Source organism: Rhincodon typus, chromosome 11 (genome assembly GCF_021869965.1).
Source record: "Rhincodon typus isolate 14 chromosome 11, sRhiTyp1.1, whole genome shotgun sequence".
Classification (NCBI taxonomy): Eukaryota; Metazoa; Chordata; class Chondrichthyes; order Orectolobiformes; family Rhincodontidae; genus Rhincodon; species Rhincodon typus.
This window is the reverse complement of record NC_063342.1, coordinates 30,899,426-30,919,625: the sequence shown is the minus strand read 5'-3', so window position 1 is coordinate 30,919,625 and position 20,200 is coordinate 30,899,426. Positions and strand designations below refer to the sequence as shown.

The 20,200-nt window shown below is 38.8% G+C and overlaps 1 protein-coding gene across 1 annotated transcript in view; it reads left to right on the top strand.

Annotated features, from left to right (window-relative positions):
• The window catches only part of LOC109932125 (suppressor of tumorigenicity 14 protein homolog), a 126,252-nt gene that overhangs the window by 13,438 nt on the left and 92,614 nt on the right, over positions 1-20,200 (top strand). The window contains exons 3-7 of the mRNA XM_048602972.1: positions 8,499-8,626; positions 10,994-11,061; positions 12,992-13,188; positions 13,759-13,797; positions 18,972-19,158. Of these exons, the coding sequence (XP_048458929.1) occupies positions 8,499-8,626; positions 10,994-11,061; positions 12,992-13,188; positions 13,759-13,797; positions 18,972-19,158 (619 nt within the window). The remainder of the gene's footprint in view (positions 1-8,498; positions 8,627-10,993; positions 11,062-12,991; positions 13,189-13,758; positions 13,798-18,971; positions 19,159-20,200) is intronic.

Here is a 20,200-nt window from a genome sequence, read left to right as displayed (position 1 = left end):
ATACGTGGAGAAGGAAGGTTGGTGAGTTGTAGAATCAGTTTGTAGGGTGCATCATTGGGAGGATTGAAGGAATAATAGTTGGCAGAATACAGCAGCAGGTTTAGAGCTGCGTAGGACGTGGCAACACTCTTGTGCAGAAGATAGAAAAACATCTTGATATGTCAGTAGAGCAATAGAGCAACATAATATAGCAAATGATAATAATGGGAATTCTTTGTCTAGATAACTGAACTCCATCTTGGTATCAAATAGCCTATTCATTTGAACAAACTCCAGTATATTGTATAGGAGTCATAGAGGTCTGTGGCATGGAAACAGGCCCTTCGGTCCAACTTGCCCATGCTGTCCAGTTTTCACAATTAAACTAGTCCCATTTGCCTGCATTTGGTCCATATCCCTCCATACCTATCCCATCCATGTACCCGTCTAAATGTTTCTTAAATTATGAAATTGTGCTTGCTTCTACCACTTCCTCTGGCAGCCCATTCCAGACACTCACCACCCTCTGTGTAAAAAAAAAATACACCTCTGGACCCTTTTGGATCTCGTCCCATCACCTTAAACCTATGCTCTCTAGTTATAGACTCCGCTACCATGGGGATAGGCTGCTGGCTGTCTACCTCATCTATGCCTCTCATGATTTTACAGACCTCAGTAAGGTCACCCCTCAGTCTCGTACGCTCCGTGGAAAAAACATATTCAACCTCTCCTTATAATTCAAACCTTCCAGTCCAGGTAGCATCCTAGTAAATCTTTTCTGCAGTCTTTCTAATTAATATCCTGCCTATAGTGGGATGATCAGAACTGCACACAGTACTCCAAATGTGGCCTCACTGATGTCTTGTACAGGTGCGACAAGATGACCCATCTCCTATACTCAGTGCTCTGACTGATGAAAGCAAGCATGCTGAAAGCCTTTTTCATTACCCTGTCTACCTGTGGCTCGACTTTCAAGAAGCTATGAACCTGTACTCCTAGATCTCTTTGTTCTATAAGACTCCCTAGGGCCTTACCGTTGACTGTGTAAGTTCTGTCCTGGTTTGACCAACCAAGATGCAACACCTTGTTTTATGTAAATGAAACTCCATCTGCCATTCCTTAGCCCACTGGCCCAGTTAATCAAGATTATCTCAATAGACTTCAATCCAGCTTCAAGTTCATTATGACTTGCCTCGCAAATAGGTTCTAAAAGTCATTTTTTTTTGTTCAATCATGGGATATGGGCATTGCAGGATGAGACAGAATTTATTGGCAATCTGTAGTTGCACTTAAGAAGTTGGTTGTGAGCTGTCTTCTTGAATGACTGCGGTCCATTTGGTGAAGGTAAAAACACAATGTCGTGAGGAAGAGAGTTCCAGGATTTTAACCCAGCAACTTGGAAAGAATGGCAATATGTTTCCATGTAAGGACGGTGAGTGGTTTGGAGGGGAACTTTCAGGTGGTGGTGTTCCTGTATAACTGCTGCCCTTGTCCTTCTAGGTGGTAGTGATTGTGGGTTTGGAAGGTTCTGTCTGAGCAGCCGCGGTGAATTTCTACAGTGTGCCTTGTAGATACGCTGCTGCTGTTGTGTATCGGCGGTTTAGAGAGTGAATGTTTATGAATTGGAAGCGATAAAGTGGGCAGATTTGTCCTGGAAGGCAAAAAACTTTGTTGTTTCTGGAGCTGAATTCATCCAGGCAAGTGGGGAGTATTCCATCACACTCTTGCCTTGTGCCTTGTAGATGTTGAATAGGTTTTGGGGAGTCAGGAGGTGAGTTACTGACTGCAGAATTCCTAGCCTCTGCCTTGTTGTAGCCACTATATTTATATGGCTAGACCAGTTCAGTTTCTGGGCAGTGGTAATCTCCAGGATGCTGACAGTGTGATTCAGTGATGGAAATGTCATTGAATGTCAAGGGATGATGGTTAAATTCTCTCATGTTGGAGATGATCATTACTTGTCACTTGTGAGTCCAAGCTCATATATTGTCCAGGTCTTGCTGCATTTAGACGTGGACTGTTTCAGTATCTAAGGAGTACAAATGGTGTTTAACATTGTGCAATCATCAATGAACATTCTACTTCTCATAATTCATATAAAAGCAACCACATAATCACTACTAATAATACCTTTACATCCACTATGCATTATCCCAAGTTTTCGGCCACCAGATGTCTTTTGTTTTGATATATGAATTGTTTCTTTTTTGTACAAATTACACAACTTTTCCATGCAGCTAATCTTCTGAGGATGGTACTTTTTAAGCATTTTCCTAAAAACTGAAACATTGGTTATTTTCCAATCTTGTAAGCATCCTTGTATTTACAAGATGCGTAAAGTTTCCTTATTAGCTTAGTTTCCATTCTTAGATCCATTTCATCCAGCTCTGTTGCTTATGAATATTCAATTTCACCAGATTCTTTAAATCCTCAATTCCACCTTCCTGCCTTGATTCAGAATTCTTGATTCCCTCACTGATTAAAAATCCATCTGTTCCAAGCTTGAATACACCTAAGGACTCGATCTCTGCAGCCCTCTTTGGTAAATAATTCCACCAATTTATTATCCTCTGAGAGAAGGAATTACTCTTCATCTGTGTCTCAAAAGGGCAACCTCTTATTCTGGGATTTATACCTGTTGGTCCTGGAAGTTGAAACAACCTCTCCACATCTAAACTATCAAATCCCCTATAAGTCTTGTATGTTTTGATTAGATTGCCTCTCATTCTTCGAAACTCTAATGAGTACAGGCCCAACCTACTCTATTTTGTGTTTCTGTTAAATTTCCTCGGTTTAAGAAATTGGGAGTTGTAGTCCTTTGTTTCGAATTTATGAGAAATAATGGAATCAAGTCAGAGAGTCATACAGCATGGAAACAGACCCTTCGGTCCAACCAGCCATGCTAACCATATCCCAAACTAAACTAGTCCCACCTGCCTGCTCCTGGCCCATATCCTTCGAAATTTTCCTATTCATATATCCATCCAAATGTCTTTTAAATGTTGTAATTATACCCGCATCCACCACTTCATCAGGAAGTACATTCGGCATGCGAACCACCCTCTGTGTAAAAAATTTGCCTCTTATGTCTTTTTTAAATCTCTCTCCTCTCATTAAAAATGTGCCCCCTAGTCTTGAAATTCCCCATCCTAGGTAGAAGACAGCTACCACCAACTCTACCTATACCTCTTATTATTTTATAAACTTCTTTCAGGTCGCCTCTCAACTTGCTACGCTCCAGTGATAAAAGTCCCAGCCTATCCACCCTTTCCTTATAACTCAAACCTTCAGTACCTGGCAACATCCTGGTAAATCTCTTCTGAACTCTCTCCAGCTTGATGATATCCTTACTGTAACTGGGTGACCAGAACTGGACACAGTATTCCAGAAGAGGCCTCACCAATGTCCTGTACAACCTCAACATAACTTCCCAACTCTTATATTCAAAGGACTGAGCAATGAAGGCAAGCGTGCCATATGCTTTTTTAACCATCCTCTCCAAATGTGATGCAAACTTTAAAGAATTATGTACCTGCACCCCTAGCTCCCTCTGTTCTACAACACTACCCAAGGCCCTACCATTAAATGTATAAGCCCTACCCTTGTTCGTTAGTAAATCTTTAACTAAGCCTGCAATCCCAGGAGCAGCTGCAAGATCCATGCTGCTTCTTGTCCATGTTGCAAAAATGCCTCAGATTTCAGAATGTAGGGAAATTAATTGATTTGTTGCATGCACTGCAGAATTCTGTCACATACAGGCAAAATGAAGACTGACAACCTTTCTGCAATACCAGATAATTTAACTGAAAAAAGGTTACAAATTTATTTGAAAAAAAAACAATGATTTGAAAACAGCAGGGTCGTTGTGATGGAAAATTTTAACTTTCCATATATTGACTGGGACTCCCTTTGTGCCAGGGGCTTTGGATGAGCAGAATTTGTTAGGTGCATCAAGGAGGGTTTGTTGAAGGAATATATAAATAGTCCAAATAGGAAGGGGCCACACTAGACCCGATATTGGGGAATGAGCTGGCAAGGTGATTGAAATTTCAATGGGGGAGGTTTCAGGAACAAGTGACCATAATTTCTGAAGTTTTGAGTTATTTATGGATAAGGAGAAGAGTTGTCCTTGGGTGAAAGTACCAAATTGAAGGAAGGCTAGTTACGACAATATTAGGCAGGAACTGGGGAATGTGGATGGGGGGTTGGTGGGGTGGCTGTTTGAGGATAAATCCACATCTGTCATGTGGGAATCTTTTAAAGGCCACATGATTAGAGTTCAAGATCAGCGTGTACCTGTGAAAGTGGAAGATCAGGATGGCAAGATTTGGGAACCTTAGCTGAAATTGTGAGCATAGTCAGAAAGAACAAGAAAGCATAAAAATGGTGCAGGAAACTGAAGACAGACAAGCCCCCGGGGAATATAAAGGCAGGAAAGAATTTAAACAAGAGTTTAGGAGGGCTAAAAGGGGCCACAAAATGACCTTGGCAACAGGATTAAGGAAAATCACAAGGCTTTTTATATGTATATAAGGAGCAAGAGGATAGCTAAGGAAAGGGTAGGTGCACTTAATGACAAAGGAGGAAATCCATCTATGGAGCCAGAGGATGTGGGTGAGATCCTTGACAAATACTTTGCGTCGGTATTCACAAAGGAGAAGGACATGGTGTTTGGTGAGTCTTGGGAGGGGTATGTTGATATTCTAGGGCATGTCAATATGAAAAGAGGAGAAGGTATTGGCTGTTCTTAAAAAAAGTACTGTAGACAAGTCCGCAGGACCTGATGGATCTATCCCGGAATACTGAGGGAGGTGAGGGAGGAATTACTAGAATCTTATATGAAATCATTGTATCTTCTTTAGTCACAGGCTGGATCTCAGAGGACTGGAGAATAGCCAATGTTGTTCCTTTGTTTAAGAAGGGCAATAGGGATAATCCAAGAAATTTCAGGCCCGTGAGCCTTATTTGAATGGTAGGGAAATTATTGGAAAAGATTCTTTGGGCCACAATTTACTCACATTTAGGAAAAATATGGACTTAATAGCAGTAGGCAACTTGGCTTTGTGTGGAGGAGGTCGTGCCTCACAAACTTGATTGAGTTTTTTGAGGAAGTGACAAAGACAATTGATGCAGTCAGACTGGTTGATGTTGTCCATACAAACTTTAGCCAGGCCTTTGACGAGGTGCCTCATGGCAGGCTGACACAAAAGGTGAAATCATGTGGGATCTGCAGTGAGCTGGTAATATGGATACAGACCTGGCTTTATGATAGAAGCCAGATATCAGCTGTGCAAGGGTATTTTCCCAATTGGAGATCTGTGACCAGTGGTGTTCCACAGGGGTCAGTGTTAGGACCGCTGCTTTTTGTAATCTATATAAATGATATGGAAGAGATTGTAGGTGGTCTGATTAGTAAGTTTGCAGACAAGACAAAGTTTGGGAAAGCAGCAGATAGTGAGGAGAATTGCCAGAATATTTAACAGGATATAGTTAGGCTGGAGACTTTGGTGGAAAAGTGGCGATGAAGTTTATTCGAGACGAATGCAAGGAGATGCATTTTGGAAGGTCTAATACAGGACAGAAATGTACAGTAAATGGCAGAACTGTTACTGACAATACAGAGAGATTTAGGCATACAGGTTCACGATTCCCTGAAAGTGGCAACATAAGTGGATGTGGCAGTCAAGAAGGTGTATGGCATGCTGGCCTTCATTGATCAGGGCACTGAATATTAAAATTGGCAAATCATGTTGCAGCTGTATAGAATTTTAGTAAGGCTATATTTGAAATCTTGAGTACGGTTCTCGTTGCCACACTAGCAGATGGATGTGGAAGCTTTGGAGAGGGTGCAGAAAATGTTTGTCAGGATGTTGCCTGGTTTGGAATGCAATAACAATGAGGACAGATTGGAAAAACTCAGTTTGTTTTCACTTGCACATGGGAGGCTGAGGGGCAACCTGATAGAGGTTTACAAAATTATGAGAAGTATGAATAGAATGAACAGTTGGAGTCTTTTTCCCAAGGTAGAAATGTCAGTGATTAGGGAATATAGGTTTAAGGTAAGGGGGAGAAAGTTTAAAGGAGAGGTGAGAGGCAAGTTTTTTTACACAGAGGGTGGAATGTGCTGCCAGAAGATGTGGTGGATGAGAATACAATAGCAATGTTTAAGAGGCATCTTGATAGAAACATGAATAGGCAGGGAAGAGAGGGAAAGGGACCGCATAGAAGCAAAAGATTTTTAAATTTAGAAAAGCATCGTGAGTCTGCACAGTCTTGGTGGGCTGAAAGGCCTGTTCCTGTGCTGTACTGATCTTTGTTCCTTATATAGCACCTTTCATGATGAAAGGACATCCCAAGCATCTTACAGCAAATGCAGTGCTTTTGAAGTGTAGTCACTATTCTGATGTCGGAAATGTGGTAGCCACTTTGTGTTCAGCAAACTCTCACAAATAACATTGTGATAAATAGTGGATAATCTGTTCTGTGATGTTGATTGAGATACAAAAATATTGACTGGGACATGAGAGAAATTGTCTTGCTCTATTTTGAAACAGTATTAATATCTCATGCAAAAGAAGCACCAATAGCAGTCAAGCACTCCCTTAGTATTGCCTTTGTTTATTGTGCTCACAACATGCTGTGGATTCAAATTTACAGCCTTCTTACTTTTTTTATTCCTTCATGGGATGAGAGCGTCACTAGCTAGGCAGCATTTATCGTCCATCCCTGATTGAGAGTTAAGAGTCAATCACATTGCTGTGGGTCTGGACTCACATGTAGGCCAGACCATGTAAGTATGGCAGTTTCCTTCCCTAAAGGACATTAGTGAATTAGATGGGTTTTTCCAACAATTGGCAGTGGATTCATTTTCAGCATTAGACTATTAATTCCAGATGTTTATTGAATTCAAATTCTACCATCTGCCATGGCAGAATTCAAACCTGGGACCCCAGAACATTACCTGGGTTTATGGATTAACAGTTAAGCAGAAATACCACTGGGTCATCACATCCCCTAATAAATTCATGGTCATCATTAAACTCTTAATTCTAGATTTTTTACTGAATTCAAATTCCACCATCTGCCATAGCAGGTTTTGAACCCAGGTCCCCAGAACATTAGCTGAGTGTCTGGATTAACAGTCCACTGATAATACCGCTGGCCATCAGTTCTTATGTGTTCAAGACAAGAATGTTAGCAAAAGAGCTACAGTTGACATGTGACAAGTTTAGGCAAAACAAGGATCATTACTTCATGATATTTTTATTCAGGATACTGTTTGTAATATTAACCGTACATATATTAACCACATGAAATTGTGTCTCATTTTGGTTTAAAATGTTCATATCATACTTGACTGACAGCATCAACCACTCCATCACTAGTACTACTAGCCTCCGTCACCTAACTCACTCTGCCTCAGCTCACCAGCTGTTAAAATCCCCATCCAGGGCATTGTTAACCTTGTCAAGGCTTGACTACTCCAATGTACTTCTGCCAAGCCTCCCATGTTCTATCGTCCACAAACTTAAGGTCATCCAAAACTGACCATGTGCTAACATGCACTAGGTCTTGTTCACGCATCGTCATTTCAATTACTGAACTACATTATGTCCCAATCTGGCAATGCCTCTGTTTTAAATTTCTAATCCTCATTTTCACATCACTCCACATACTTGCTCTGTCTAAATCTGTAAAGTTCTCACTCTTGGAGCCCTGCACAATATCTATCCTTATCCAATTCCGTCCTCTTGAGCATCTCTGGTTTTATTTGCTCAATCATCAGAAATTAGATCTGCAGATACCAAGATCCTAATGTCTGGTGCTCCCTCCCTAAAAGCATTGTGGGTCTAACAGAAAATGGACTGCAATGATTCAAGAAAGCAACTCAGCACCAACTCTTCGACGGCAACTATGGATGGTCAATAAATGCTGGCCCAGCCGGTGACACCACATCTCTTGAATGAATAAAAGATCGCTCTTGTTCCCATCCTCATTTTACAAGCTCCGTAAAACCTACCTTTATGACCAGGTTTTGGTGATCGATCCTGATGTATTATCAGGCTCAGTGTCATTTTTATTCAGTAATGCTCCTGTGAAGTACTTTGTGATCTTTAATTCATGCAAAGGTGTTACAGAAATGTAATTGTTGTTAGAGATAGTAGGAACTGCAGATGCTGGAGAATCCGAGACAACAAGGTGCAGGGCTGGATGAACACAGCAGGCCAAGCAGCATCACAGGAGCAGAGAGGCTGACGTTTCGGGCCGAGACCCTTCATCAGAAAAGCTAATTGTTGTTAGCATGCTTTTTAAAAAATTCTTATCACTTTTTATTTTACCTTTTAAAGCTCTGCTTACATATTCATGGGGATTTGACAAATAAATGTGTCACTTGCAGTAGAGCCGTAGTGATAGCATTTCTCATCCAATCTATCGAGAGTAAAGATTTTCACTCATTAATGATTTCTGAACACTGTAATAGTTTTGGTTAACTTTCTATATTCTATCAACTCTAACAGGCGAGATTCCAAATGGTAGAGTTTACTTCAGTGGTTCAGTTCACCTTGTAAATGCCATCTTCAATCCTGCATTAACAGACAGCAGATCCTCTGAGTTCATCCACTTAGCCAATCAGGTTAAGGAACCAGTAAGTAACATACTTTTATTTGTTGTTTGGACAGTTTTTCATTCATAGAACAATTCACAAACTAGAACTTACTTGGCTACAAATGAGACATGCAAAATTATTAGAATATATAACAGGAAGAAGTTCTACTTCGGTATTATTGGCGGTCTGGGTGAAAATTGCATTTGAAATTGTGGTTACTTTCTGGAGTGAAGTTAAAGTTCATCTTCCCACACAAATTTATTTCCGTTGTAGCATATGCCAACTCATCCCTGAGACAGCACCATCAGAGTGCAGAACAGAATGTTATGGTTTTTGTTCCGTGTATAAAATCATGGAAGCATGTATCAATAAAAATATTAATTGATACATTTGAGATTTGCAACTGATGCAATTTTATTAATAGAATTGAAAATGACATTGCGCATAAAATGAACGTCTTACGATGAATCTAGTCCAATACTTGTAAACTACCTGAAATTAAATCACTGATAATTAATTTAAATAAAAATACTGAACAGTTTACCAGTTTCATTGATGTGCAACAATTTGTTTCATTTAAGTTAAATATTTTTGATATTTAAAATGTATGCGTGTATCTTTGCATTTAAAAATAAGCTTAATTTGAAAAGCATCCTTGAGCAGTCAAAATAGGGCGCTATCAGCATGCTCATTATTTTGAAATAAAAACAGAAGTTGCTGGAAAAGCTCAGCAGGTCTGGCAGCATCTGTGGAAAGAAATCAGAGTTAATGTTTTGAGTCAAGTGACCCTTACTCAGTTCTGTTTTTGTTTGATTTACAGCATCCACAGTTCTTTTGGTTTTTATTTTTTCATTATTTTGATCTGTTTGCATGGCTGGTATTGTGAGCAAAGTCAGTTTCAAGTGCAAAGAATTTTTAAACCAATGTTTATGATTGTGAAAACTCAATTTGTCCTCAACATAATTTGCACTTAAAGAGCTAAGATCTGTATTCTTATAGGATGATTTTAGTACAAAATAAACCATAACATTCAAAATCCTAAATATATTCTGCTACATTTTAGTCACCACATTAACTGTCTCCTGTTAGTGAAAATAATTCATGATGTAGAAAAAGTGATAACTAATTCTTGATAAATGTGTTAGTGATATATTTCTTCTTAGCAAGAATAAAGTAACTTGGGGCAGAATTTCTCCATTATTTTTTAAAGTGTAGGAGTGAGCATGTTTGTTGGTGACCAACATAACACACCTGCACTGTCAAGAAAACTTGCCATCTTGTCTGCCAGGTCAGTTCATTAAGAGCTGACAAGCAGAGCATAAGCGAGTTTCTTGGTGAATCTGAGGCCTGGATACAGACAGATCCAGTGCCGAGAAGATAAGTACGGTTTATATGTGGGAAGAGGTGGATCAGATGTAAGTTTATGGGTGGTTTTCAGAGGCACATCTTGTTGCCCACCCCATCTATGCCTGCAGCTCCCCCCAGATTGGAGCAGCTGGATGTGCTGCTCACAATGTACAACAGGCAAGTTGACCTGCTTACCCATTCAGGAAGTCAAGTGATAGAGGACATGACAATTGGATCCTAAGTGGCCATTAATTGACCACTTAAGAGCCTTAATTAGTGGTGGATTGAGAAACTCACTCATGGACTTTTTCACTCGGAACATAATTAATGAGGTGGCAAGAAGTGGATGCGTTTGTCCCTTGGGCCAACACACTCCATTATTTCTCCTCTTGCCTCCTGTTTTGTCACCTCCAGGGAGAGGAAATTGCACCCCTAATCACAGATAGACCAAATAGAAACATCGAAACATAGAAGATAGGAGTAGAGTAGGACAGTTGTCCCTTCCTTCAAACGTGCTCTGCCATAAAATAAAATAATGATTGATCATCCAACTCAGTACCCTGTTCCCCCTTTATCCCCACATCCTTTGATTCATTTTGCACTGAGAACTCTATCTAACTTCTTCTTGAAAACATTCAATATTTTGACCTCAGCTGTTTTTTGTGACAGAGAATTCCACAGGCTCACCATTCCCTGGGTGAAGAACATTTTCCTGATGTCAGTCCCATATGACCTACCCTGCATCCTTCAGACTGTGACCTCTGGCTGTGCATTCCCAGTGCTTGGGGACATCTTTCCTGTGTTTACCCTGTCTAGTCCAGTTAGACTTTTATAAATTTGCATGACATTTTCCCTCATTCTTCTAAACTCCAGTGAATATATTCAGTCCTGCTTTTGTAGGAACCAGTCTGGTAAAGCTTTGTTGCAGTCTCTCCATAGCTAGAACATCCTTCCTCAAAAGGAGACAAAAACTGCACACAATGCTAATGCTAGCTACTTAGAAATAACTGGGTGGTGGAATTCGATTTATTGCTTTGGTTTATTTTATGTGTTTGGCAGTTGGCTGAAATGTTTAGAAGATCGCAGTTGGCACAACGTTTTGTCAGTGTCAATGTCATCGCCTTTAGGTAGGAATTCATTTCTTTAACGTTCTCATATAGTTGTTTTCCACTCAAGTCAAGTTTTTTAAAAGACTTTTTAAATGTTCATTTGTTTTTGTCATCCATTCAGAGATCATTACTGATCCACCTATGTGTATTGCTTTTCGCTGAAGCATTAGAGCTAGGATCATCGTATATTAATACATGCAAACATGTGGTTAAAATCCTGGGCTTTGCAACTTACTAATGTTACAATTTCTAATTATTCTGGCAAAAGACTCCTTTGCAATGAAATGTGGTTTAAATTCTGAAAGGAGAAACAAATTTTACAGTATTTCTAAGACAAACTTTAATAGCCATAAATCAATGTTACCAACTACAAAAGCTGCATGTATAACACAACTTTTGTAGAAAACCATCAGGGCACATCATAAATGTAATTAGAAAATGGATCTTGTGTCAAAGAAACATGATGATTAGTAACTAAAATAATAGTTGTTACTGAGAGGGAAGTTGAAAAGGCATTGGGAATTCAGTCTCACCCTCACAAATTTCCATCATATGTGACTGAAACACCATATCATAGAATGATATGGCACAAAAGGAGGGCGTTTAGTCAATTAAAACATGGAAGAGAGGGAACTGATGTTGCAAATGGGGATGAAATCGAAGGAATGGAGAATGTGAAAGAGTGACTGCAGAATTATACAAAAACAGGGAAGGACTCTCCTACCAGAAAATGTTGACATTGAATTAGCGTTGAAGTGTTTAAGAATGATTACTGCATAATTTGAAATCGAATGGTCTAATTTGGAATGAGACTTGATTGAAGATTAGGCTCTGAAAGAAAATCACAATTGCGTTCAGAAGTGATCACAGTTTATTAAACTTGGAAAGCAGGCAAAAGTATCAATGTAGCTTCCTAAATGCTATGATATAAACAAAAAGTTTCTCCCAGGAGCTTCCTTCTCTCTTTCCATTTTATTTGGCAAACTACCCTTCCTGCTGATCATTGTCTGGTGTGTCTGTGTTGACACTGCTAGACTGCCCAACTCTGGAGAGAACACAAGATGCTTTGTAAGACAGGTGGATTGTGGGAGAGAGCTGATTTTTCATTGTGTGGGAAATGGGCTTCGCTGGCTGGCCAGCATTTATTGCCCATCCCCAGTTGCCAATAAGGAGTTGGTGGCGAGCTGCCTTCTTGACCATGGATTGTGTCAGCACTCCACCCCCCACCAAGCCTAGGACCCTTCCTTCTCACTCCCATCTCTGCCAAGGTACATGTATAATGTTTTCCTCACCACCAGGCTCAGGTCCCTTCTTTATTTCATTTTGGGGTGATTGATTTAAATAGATCTCTCCTGGATGTTAAACTATCACTGAATGAATGGTGCAGAATCCAGACTGTCACAAATGAAGGAAAACAAAGTGATGTCAAAATTTTGCAGTTGGAAAGGCCATGGAAAGATTTAGATGAAGGACATAGGTCCAGGAGCTAATTTAGGTCAGTGCCAAAGGGTTTGATGAGTGAGAGAGATTTTGTTTTGGACAAGCTACAATTTATGGGGATTGACTAAAACTAAAGTTGACATCTTACTTTCATTCTGCAAAAATGATTATTTGTAGTTAATTAAGGACGGTTGGGCAGACAGCTATTCTGAATTGTCCTGTACAGAAAAATCTGAGAGTTTTTGTTCTAACAAGCATTTACAGCAATTTTTATGTGTTATTTAAGAAATCTTCCAAAACAATTGTTTAAAAATATCAAATACATGAATTGTCTTGAAAAGTGCTTTAGCAGTACCATTTTTACTCAAACTTAATGTTTCCAACAAGTACACCACCCTCACACTGACCTGAAAACTTCTTGAGACATTCATAGGTTATCAATGCAAATGTTTTGGCTTCTTGCAGTTGGGCTTTCTAATGTAACTTAATATTTCATCTTCTTTCACAGTGAAGGAAGTGTTTTAGCTTACTTCATGCTTACATTCTCTGTGGGGAAAAATAGACTTCTGGAAGACAAAAAGGTCCTACACGCAGTTGATGTGGTTAAGGTATTGAATAACTACATGAGGAAAACAACTGAATCAAGCAATACAACAGAGCGTTTGGAAAAGTTTCATGTAGACATTAATTCTATTAACATTTATGGTATGACAGTTTTCTTGTAATATTAGTTCTCGTGATTAGAGTTGTCAATTGTTGTATTTTTTCATTGTATTTGTTCGGGGTCTGTAGATCGATCCATGTATCTCTGTTTGAAATCAGTATAAGGTTTATAAAAAAACAATAGGCAGTGTCATGAACTAATCATGTTAGGTTCTTCTTCCAGTCTTTTATTCTGAGAAATGGAGATGATTTTAACACTTGAGTTGTATTGTGATCAATGTATCACTTTGAAGGAACATTTTTCTTTCTAGTTAAAGACAGTATAACAACAGTATTAGTTTGTCAGTCATCCAGTCTGAAATTTACTTTTAATTTTTTTTTTACAAAAGAAAGTCTGAGAGTTCCACCTTTTCAGAGATCAAGATAGTGTACATAAAACAATGTTTTCACAGCTGCATGGTTCTGATTGTTTTAATGGTTTTGTTCGATATAATATGCAAATCTATAAACCTAGTAACATTGCTCATAATAAACGTTTATAAGTGTTCATTCACTTTGAATACCATGGAATATTTTGAAATTTGTTGCTAATGCTTTTATTTCCTGTTATAGAAACAGAAAATGATGAGCATTCTCTCTTCTCGGAAGAAGGTAAAGCATTTTTTAAATAACTAAGTTATAGGTAACTTTTCTTTCTTTTGCTGAGGCTTGTGTCAATAGACAATACTGAACTGGCACAATGTTGGTTGTAGAGTCTGTTTTTACAACAGTGAATGTAACTCAGAAAGTTTCAAATTGACAATTACAAATATAATGCAATTTAATATTTTGCTATTTCAAGAAATATAATAAAATATTTGTTTGAGATAAATCTCAAGTACAGTTTGATGAAAAAAATAAATTTCTGCTCAATCTCTCATACAGCAAAATAGCTATTTATAGGAAATTACCCCTATGTTGCAAGTAATATGTTGTCTTATTTGATAGATGATAATTTAGTATCAATGTCTTAAATATAATACATTTTACAGTTCTTTAATCAGTCTCTTTGTAGCTGATCCAGTTAAGATTTGGTGCTTCATAATGTTAGAAAGGATTTATTCAGCAAGTAGAACATTATGACTGCTGTTCAGTTCTGTGCAGTGCTGTACTGGGTGGTATTAGTTCACAATAAATCTTTTATGCCAGTGACTAGTTTGTAACATATTCCATTATTGAATCCTATTTAAATTGCGATAATTGTTAGATCTATTATTAAAACGATTGGAAGAATACTAATGCTACATGCTTTTTTCCCCCAATTCAATTATTTCATTATTCAATATTGGGAAGAACAGATAGTCATCATAGATCTACAAATTTGAGAAAGCATAGTTCATTAGAAGAGAATTATTATGGAAAAAAGCTTCCAATGGTACTTGAACAACTTTTTATGAAATTTCAGATATTTTTAATTAGGAACTAAAATATTTATCTCCCTGTGCACATGCATCACAACATGTAATGCACAATTTGCAACAATCATGGACTCCAATCAAATTCTTTAAACCTCGGAAGGACTTGGCTAACGAAAAGCCATTGCATGATGCCAGTATTTCCAGTGCCATGGATGTAAATTGACTCCAAAACAGCAACCACACTACGCATTTATTTTCTGGTGCGAGCAGCCATCCACGTGCTGTTTTTGGTTGTTTGTTATCATGGGCATGGGGACCACCCGTCAGCAGTAAGCCAACTGAGGAAACTGGATAACTATTTGAAGAGAAAGCATCTGCATGGCAATGAGGAATGGTGTGGAGGTGCCGGTGTTTGACTGGGTTGGACAAGGTCAAAAATCACATGACACTAGGTTATGGTCCAATAGGTTTATTTGAAAACACTAGATTTCTGAGCGTTGCTCCTTCATCAGATGTAGTGAGAGAGGCATCAAGACACAGAATTTATAAGTAAAAGATCAAAAGATCATGCAACTGATGCGAATGTGTTGAATAAACCTAAAATGGCTGGCTGACTCCCTCCTGTTAAATCTTTAATCAGTTAGAAAGGAGATGCAGGTTTCAATTGATTAAAATGCAAATCCCAGAATTTCTTTCAAGTCATTGCCCCGGGTTAACTAAGGATTTTATTACTGTATACAAGAGGTGAAATCTCAGGTCAGACAATGCATTTTAGGTGTGAGGCCTTGTTTAGAATCTGTCTGTGTTTTAACCTGGAGTCAGACTGCTTTTATTTCCAATGCAGGAATTTATAAAATACCCCATTAACTGACTGTCTCTACAAATTGTGTGTTTTTTGAACAAAATAGAATTTATCTGTAAATATTAATCTGGAAATGCAGGTTCACTTCATTTGCAGATTTGTATTTGCAAATAAATTCTAATTTGTGTGTGTGAGTGTGTGTGTGTGTCGCCCCGCCACACTATACACTCTCACACACACACACACACACAAATCTATGGGGTGAATTTGCATTTGCAGATATATTCTATTTTGTTCAAAAAGCACAGTTTGTAGACACAGTCACTCAATGGGGCATTTCATAAATTCCTGCTTTGGAAATAAAACCAGTCTGACTCTAGGTTAAAATATAGACAGATTCTAAACAAGGCCTCACACCTGAGATGTCACCTCTTGTATACACCAATAAAACCTTCAGTTATCTCAGGGCACTGACTTGAAAGAAATTCTGGGATTTGCATTTTAATCAATCGAAACCTGAAAGTTTTAACAGGAGGGTGTCAGCCAGCCATTTTAGGTTTATTCAATACATTTTCATCAATTGTTTGATCTTTTGATTTTTACTTATAAATTCTGTGCCTTGATGCCTCTCCCACTATACCTGATGAAGGAGAAACATTCCGAAAGTTAGTGTTTTCAAATAAACGTGTTGGATTATAACCTGGTGTTGTGTGATTTTTGACTTTGATGGGGGATGTGCGAGAGAATGGGACCAGCTGAGTTACTTTCCCAGAGAGCCGGCATGGATATGATGAGCTGAATGGTCTCCTTTTGTTCTATGACATTGTACGATGCTATGTTACAGTATTGTACTCAGGAATGAGTGAAATTGACTAATTGAAAATCATTGTGACTGGCACTCTTCTTTTGGGGCAGCATCTGCTTCAGCCACCCAACATCTTTCCTTTTAGGCACTCATCACAACGAATTTCACCAGCTAGCACATTAAACATACATAAAAGCTTATAGATGTTGTGTCATTTGCCTGATAAGGATGTTAATTGTGAGAAGGTTACAGATTGATATAGCAGGGTTAAGTGAGTGGCCAAACATTTTGTAGTTGGAGTATAATATAGAAAAAGGTGAGATTTCCCACTTTGGGAGAACAAAGAGAAAAGCCGAGTATGATTTAAATGGACAGAGACTGCAAAATGCTACCGTACTGAGGGACCTTGGTGTCCCTTTACATGAATCACAAAAAGTCAATATGCAGATACAACTAATAATTCAGAAGACAGATGTAATATTGACCTTTATTGCAAGAGGATGAAGTATAAAAGTAGAGAAGTTTTGCTGCAACTGTAAAGGGAGTTTGGGAGCCTCCCTCCAGAGTACTGTATACAATTTTAGGTTCCTTAATTAAGGAAGGATCTACTTTTCGTGGAAGTAGTTCAGTGAAAGTTCATTAGGTTGATTGCTGGGATGAAGGCATTGACTTTTGAGGAAAGGTTGAGCAGGTTGGGTGTATATTCCAGTGGAGTTTAGAAGAGTGAGAAATGGTCTTATTGAAACCTATCAAGATTCAGAAAGAGTTTGAAAGTGCTGAGAGGTAGTTTCACCTCTTGGGAGAATCTAGGACGAGGACTGCAGTATAAAATAGGGGATTTCCATTTAAGATGGAGATGAGGCAGACTTTCGCCTCTGAGGTTTGGTTGTTAGTGGTTGGAATTCTTTCTGCTAGCTAACAGTGGAGACTGGGTCATTAAATGTATTCCAGTTTGAGTCAGGTTTTTGGTTGTTAGAGGAGATAAGGGCTTTGGGGGTAGGCAGGAAGGTGGAGTTAAGACCCAAGTCAGATGAACCATGATCTTATTGAATGGTGAAGGAAATTCAAGGAGTCAACTGGCTAGTCCTGCTCCTAATTCTTATGAGATAACCAATGTTTCCTACATTGCAGAGTGAGTGAATAAGTGACAAAGTGTGTATACGTGTCTAAAAATCAAGATGAATTATGAAGTTAGACTTTATTGGAAGACTTTTTAACTGGGAAAGCCTTTGAAAATGCCATTGTAGTGTGACTTCCCATTGCAGTATGAGCTACACGATAAGTATAAATCTGTAAGGTTGTCCTCACTATATTATATTTAGAGGCAATCAGCATGTAGCAGATTTAAGCAAAACCTTTTGTATCATGCATGTGTTGACCTTATGTTTATAAACAGTAGACATTGGAGAACTGTATATTGACAGGATTTGAACCAAAAATCTTTCTATTTATTCCTCGGTTGCGTTGTTGCTTTCATGGCTGACACTATCCTTTCCAATGCATGCCACAATGTGGAATTCTAGATTCTTCTTTTGCCTCCACATGCAGCATTGGTCACAGAGCGGAGTTTAAATTATAGCATTTTTGGTGCTGCTGTACAGCCAATTCCAGGTTGTACAGCTTGCACATTTAACATAAGTGCTGATGCAGTCTGTAAGTAGGTACAACCCACCTTTTCTTTGCACCATTCTCCAATGTGTATTTGTACAAAATCAGGTTGAACCTGGAAGTTACTGCAAAGATGGCACAAATGGGCAGTCAGAAAACTTGCGAATCCATTCTTGTCTCCTATGCACTTAAAGTAAAAAAATGAGCTCAACTGAGAACTCTTGAAGTGCAAAAACAGTTGTGGTACAATAGGCTTCCTTTCTTTTTTTATAATGAGAGAGATATATGACACTGCAAAGTTTGTGTTTTGTTCAATCTGCTGTCTTTATTAGGGATGTAATTACTGAATCTATGAAGGAAATCTGCCAAAGTTCTAAAAGCAATGGAGATAAGAATAATCTACGAATAGGTTTGCAATAAAGGCAGGTAATGCAATAAAGAACAAAACAAAATCACAATGAGCAAAACAGAAGGTGAAAATTAAGTTAATTTAGGTGCTGAATGAAAAAGGCAGATTGTGTTGACCTAAACAGGCAGTGTGCTTATGGAGTGATATTTCCCAAAACCAATTTTTCCACTTAATGTAATGGGGCACATGAAGAAATAAGATTTATAGATAGTGTAAAACAAGCTGCATGGGAAAGTGGCAAGATAGTTTCGAAAACAATAGACCGGCAAGCAGCTGTATTTGGCAAGAGAAGATTAATTGCCTTCAATATTCTAATGACTGAGATTAGATCATATTTTGAGACAGGCTACAGTTTGGCCTGAATTCTATATTCTAGTTGACTGCAAATTCCAAATTGTAACTGAGATCAAAAATAATCTTGGAATTTGTGTGACACCTGCATCAATTTGATACAAAGCAGATTAATTTGACAAGAATCTGTATCAGACTATGTCCTCCATTCCTCCCTACATAGAATATTGTTGTCACATTTCTGCATATTAACCTTTTCCATTATATTTAACTAAGTTTAAAATTGTTTATTTATGGTGATGTATGAAATATTCATAACATCCAGGAAACTCCCCAAAACCATCTGTACAGATTCAATTTATTAGTTTCACCTTTCACTGGCATCCAAGCATACTTCATGTTCTAGTTGTTACTGAACAGTATTTCCCAATGATCTGCTGTTGTAACAAAGAACAATGGGTCTTTCAATTTTGTCCCAACATTAAGTTCTAATGATTTTATCTTACCCCTCAGCATGTCCTGTGACTGATAGAAGAATCCAATGGCATAAAGCGTCATCATGTCGTTGGGAGATGAGAGCGCCTGAAAACCATTTGCTGCAAATCACAATTGAGAAATATTTTATGAATGATGATTGTAGCCTGAATTACATTGCACTTTACGACTCATTGGTGCCTGGAAAAAAGAAACTAATCATCAGGTAAGGACAGGCAGGACACCGGATAGGAAATCTACTCAAAGGAACTGTACAATTCATGCGGGGACCAGAAAATATATGTTGAAAACATGAGCAATTAAGGACATTGGGATGCAGGCCTGTGGGCCATGATTTTCCTCTTGTTTTCTTCTTGCAAAGGTTCTGCCCAGTGTTGTCCTCCAATTGATGTGGGTATTAAAGGGCAATGGTCATCACCTGGAAGGAAGGAAAATCTTGAAGGTACAGTGGCATTTTTTGAAATGATCATGCTTTTCTAATATACGAAGATCACTTTCAAAGTGCCCCTGTTACAGGATTTCATGCAAGATGATAAAGAATATCAAGAAGTGTGCCAGGCAGATCAAGCTTGACTGCCTGCTCATTATGCAGATATTTGACACCTGTTACTCTACATCCTCAATCCCATTGTGATCACAACTGTCTTGTCATTTTGTCCCCTTCCAGATGACTAAAGGAATTATCTCTTGTACTAGCAAATTTACTGTTTAACTAATGACTGGGTGGTTCTTTCATTTCTGTTCCCAGTAATGTGCCACATGCATCCCCAGTTCAAGCCGAATGTTTGATTTTGGAAAATATCAGGATCCATTCATGACATTGTAAAAATGAGCCTTTTTAATGTGACCTGTACTGTGTGCATCCTTTGGTCCTGATTGTATCTGTGCTGTGAATGAGAACCTGTATTTGAACAGAGATAGTAGGAACTGCAGATGCTGGAGAATCTGAGATAACAAGGTGCAGAGCTGGATGAACACAGCAGGCCAAGCAGCATCAGAGGAGCAGAAAAGCTGACGTTTTGGGCCTAGATCCTCCTTCAGAAATGGGGGAGGGGAAGGGGGTTCTGAAATAAATAGGGAGAGAGGGGGAGGTGGATAGAAGATGAATAGAGGAGAAGATAGGTGGAGAGGAGATAGACAGCTCAAAGAGGCGGGGATGGAGCCAGTAGAGGTGAGTGTAGGTGGGGAGGTAGGGACGAGATAGGTCAGTCCAGGGAGGACGGACAGGTCAAGGGGGCGGGCTGAGG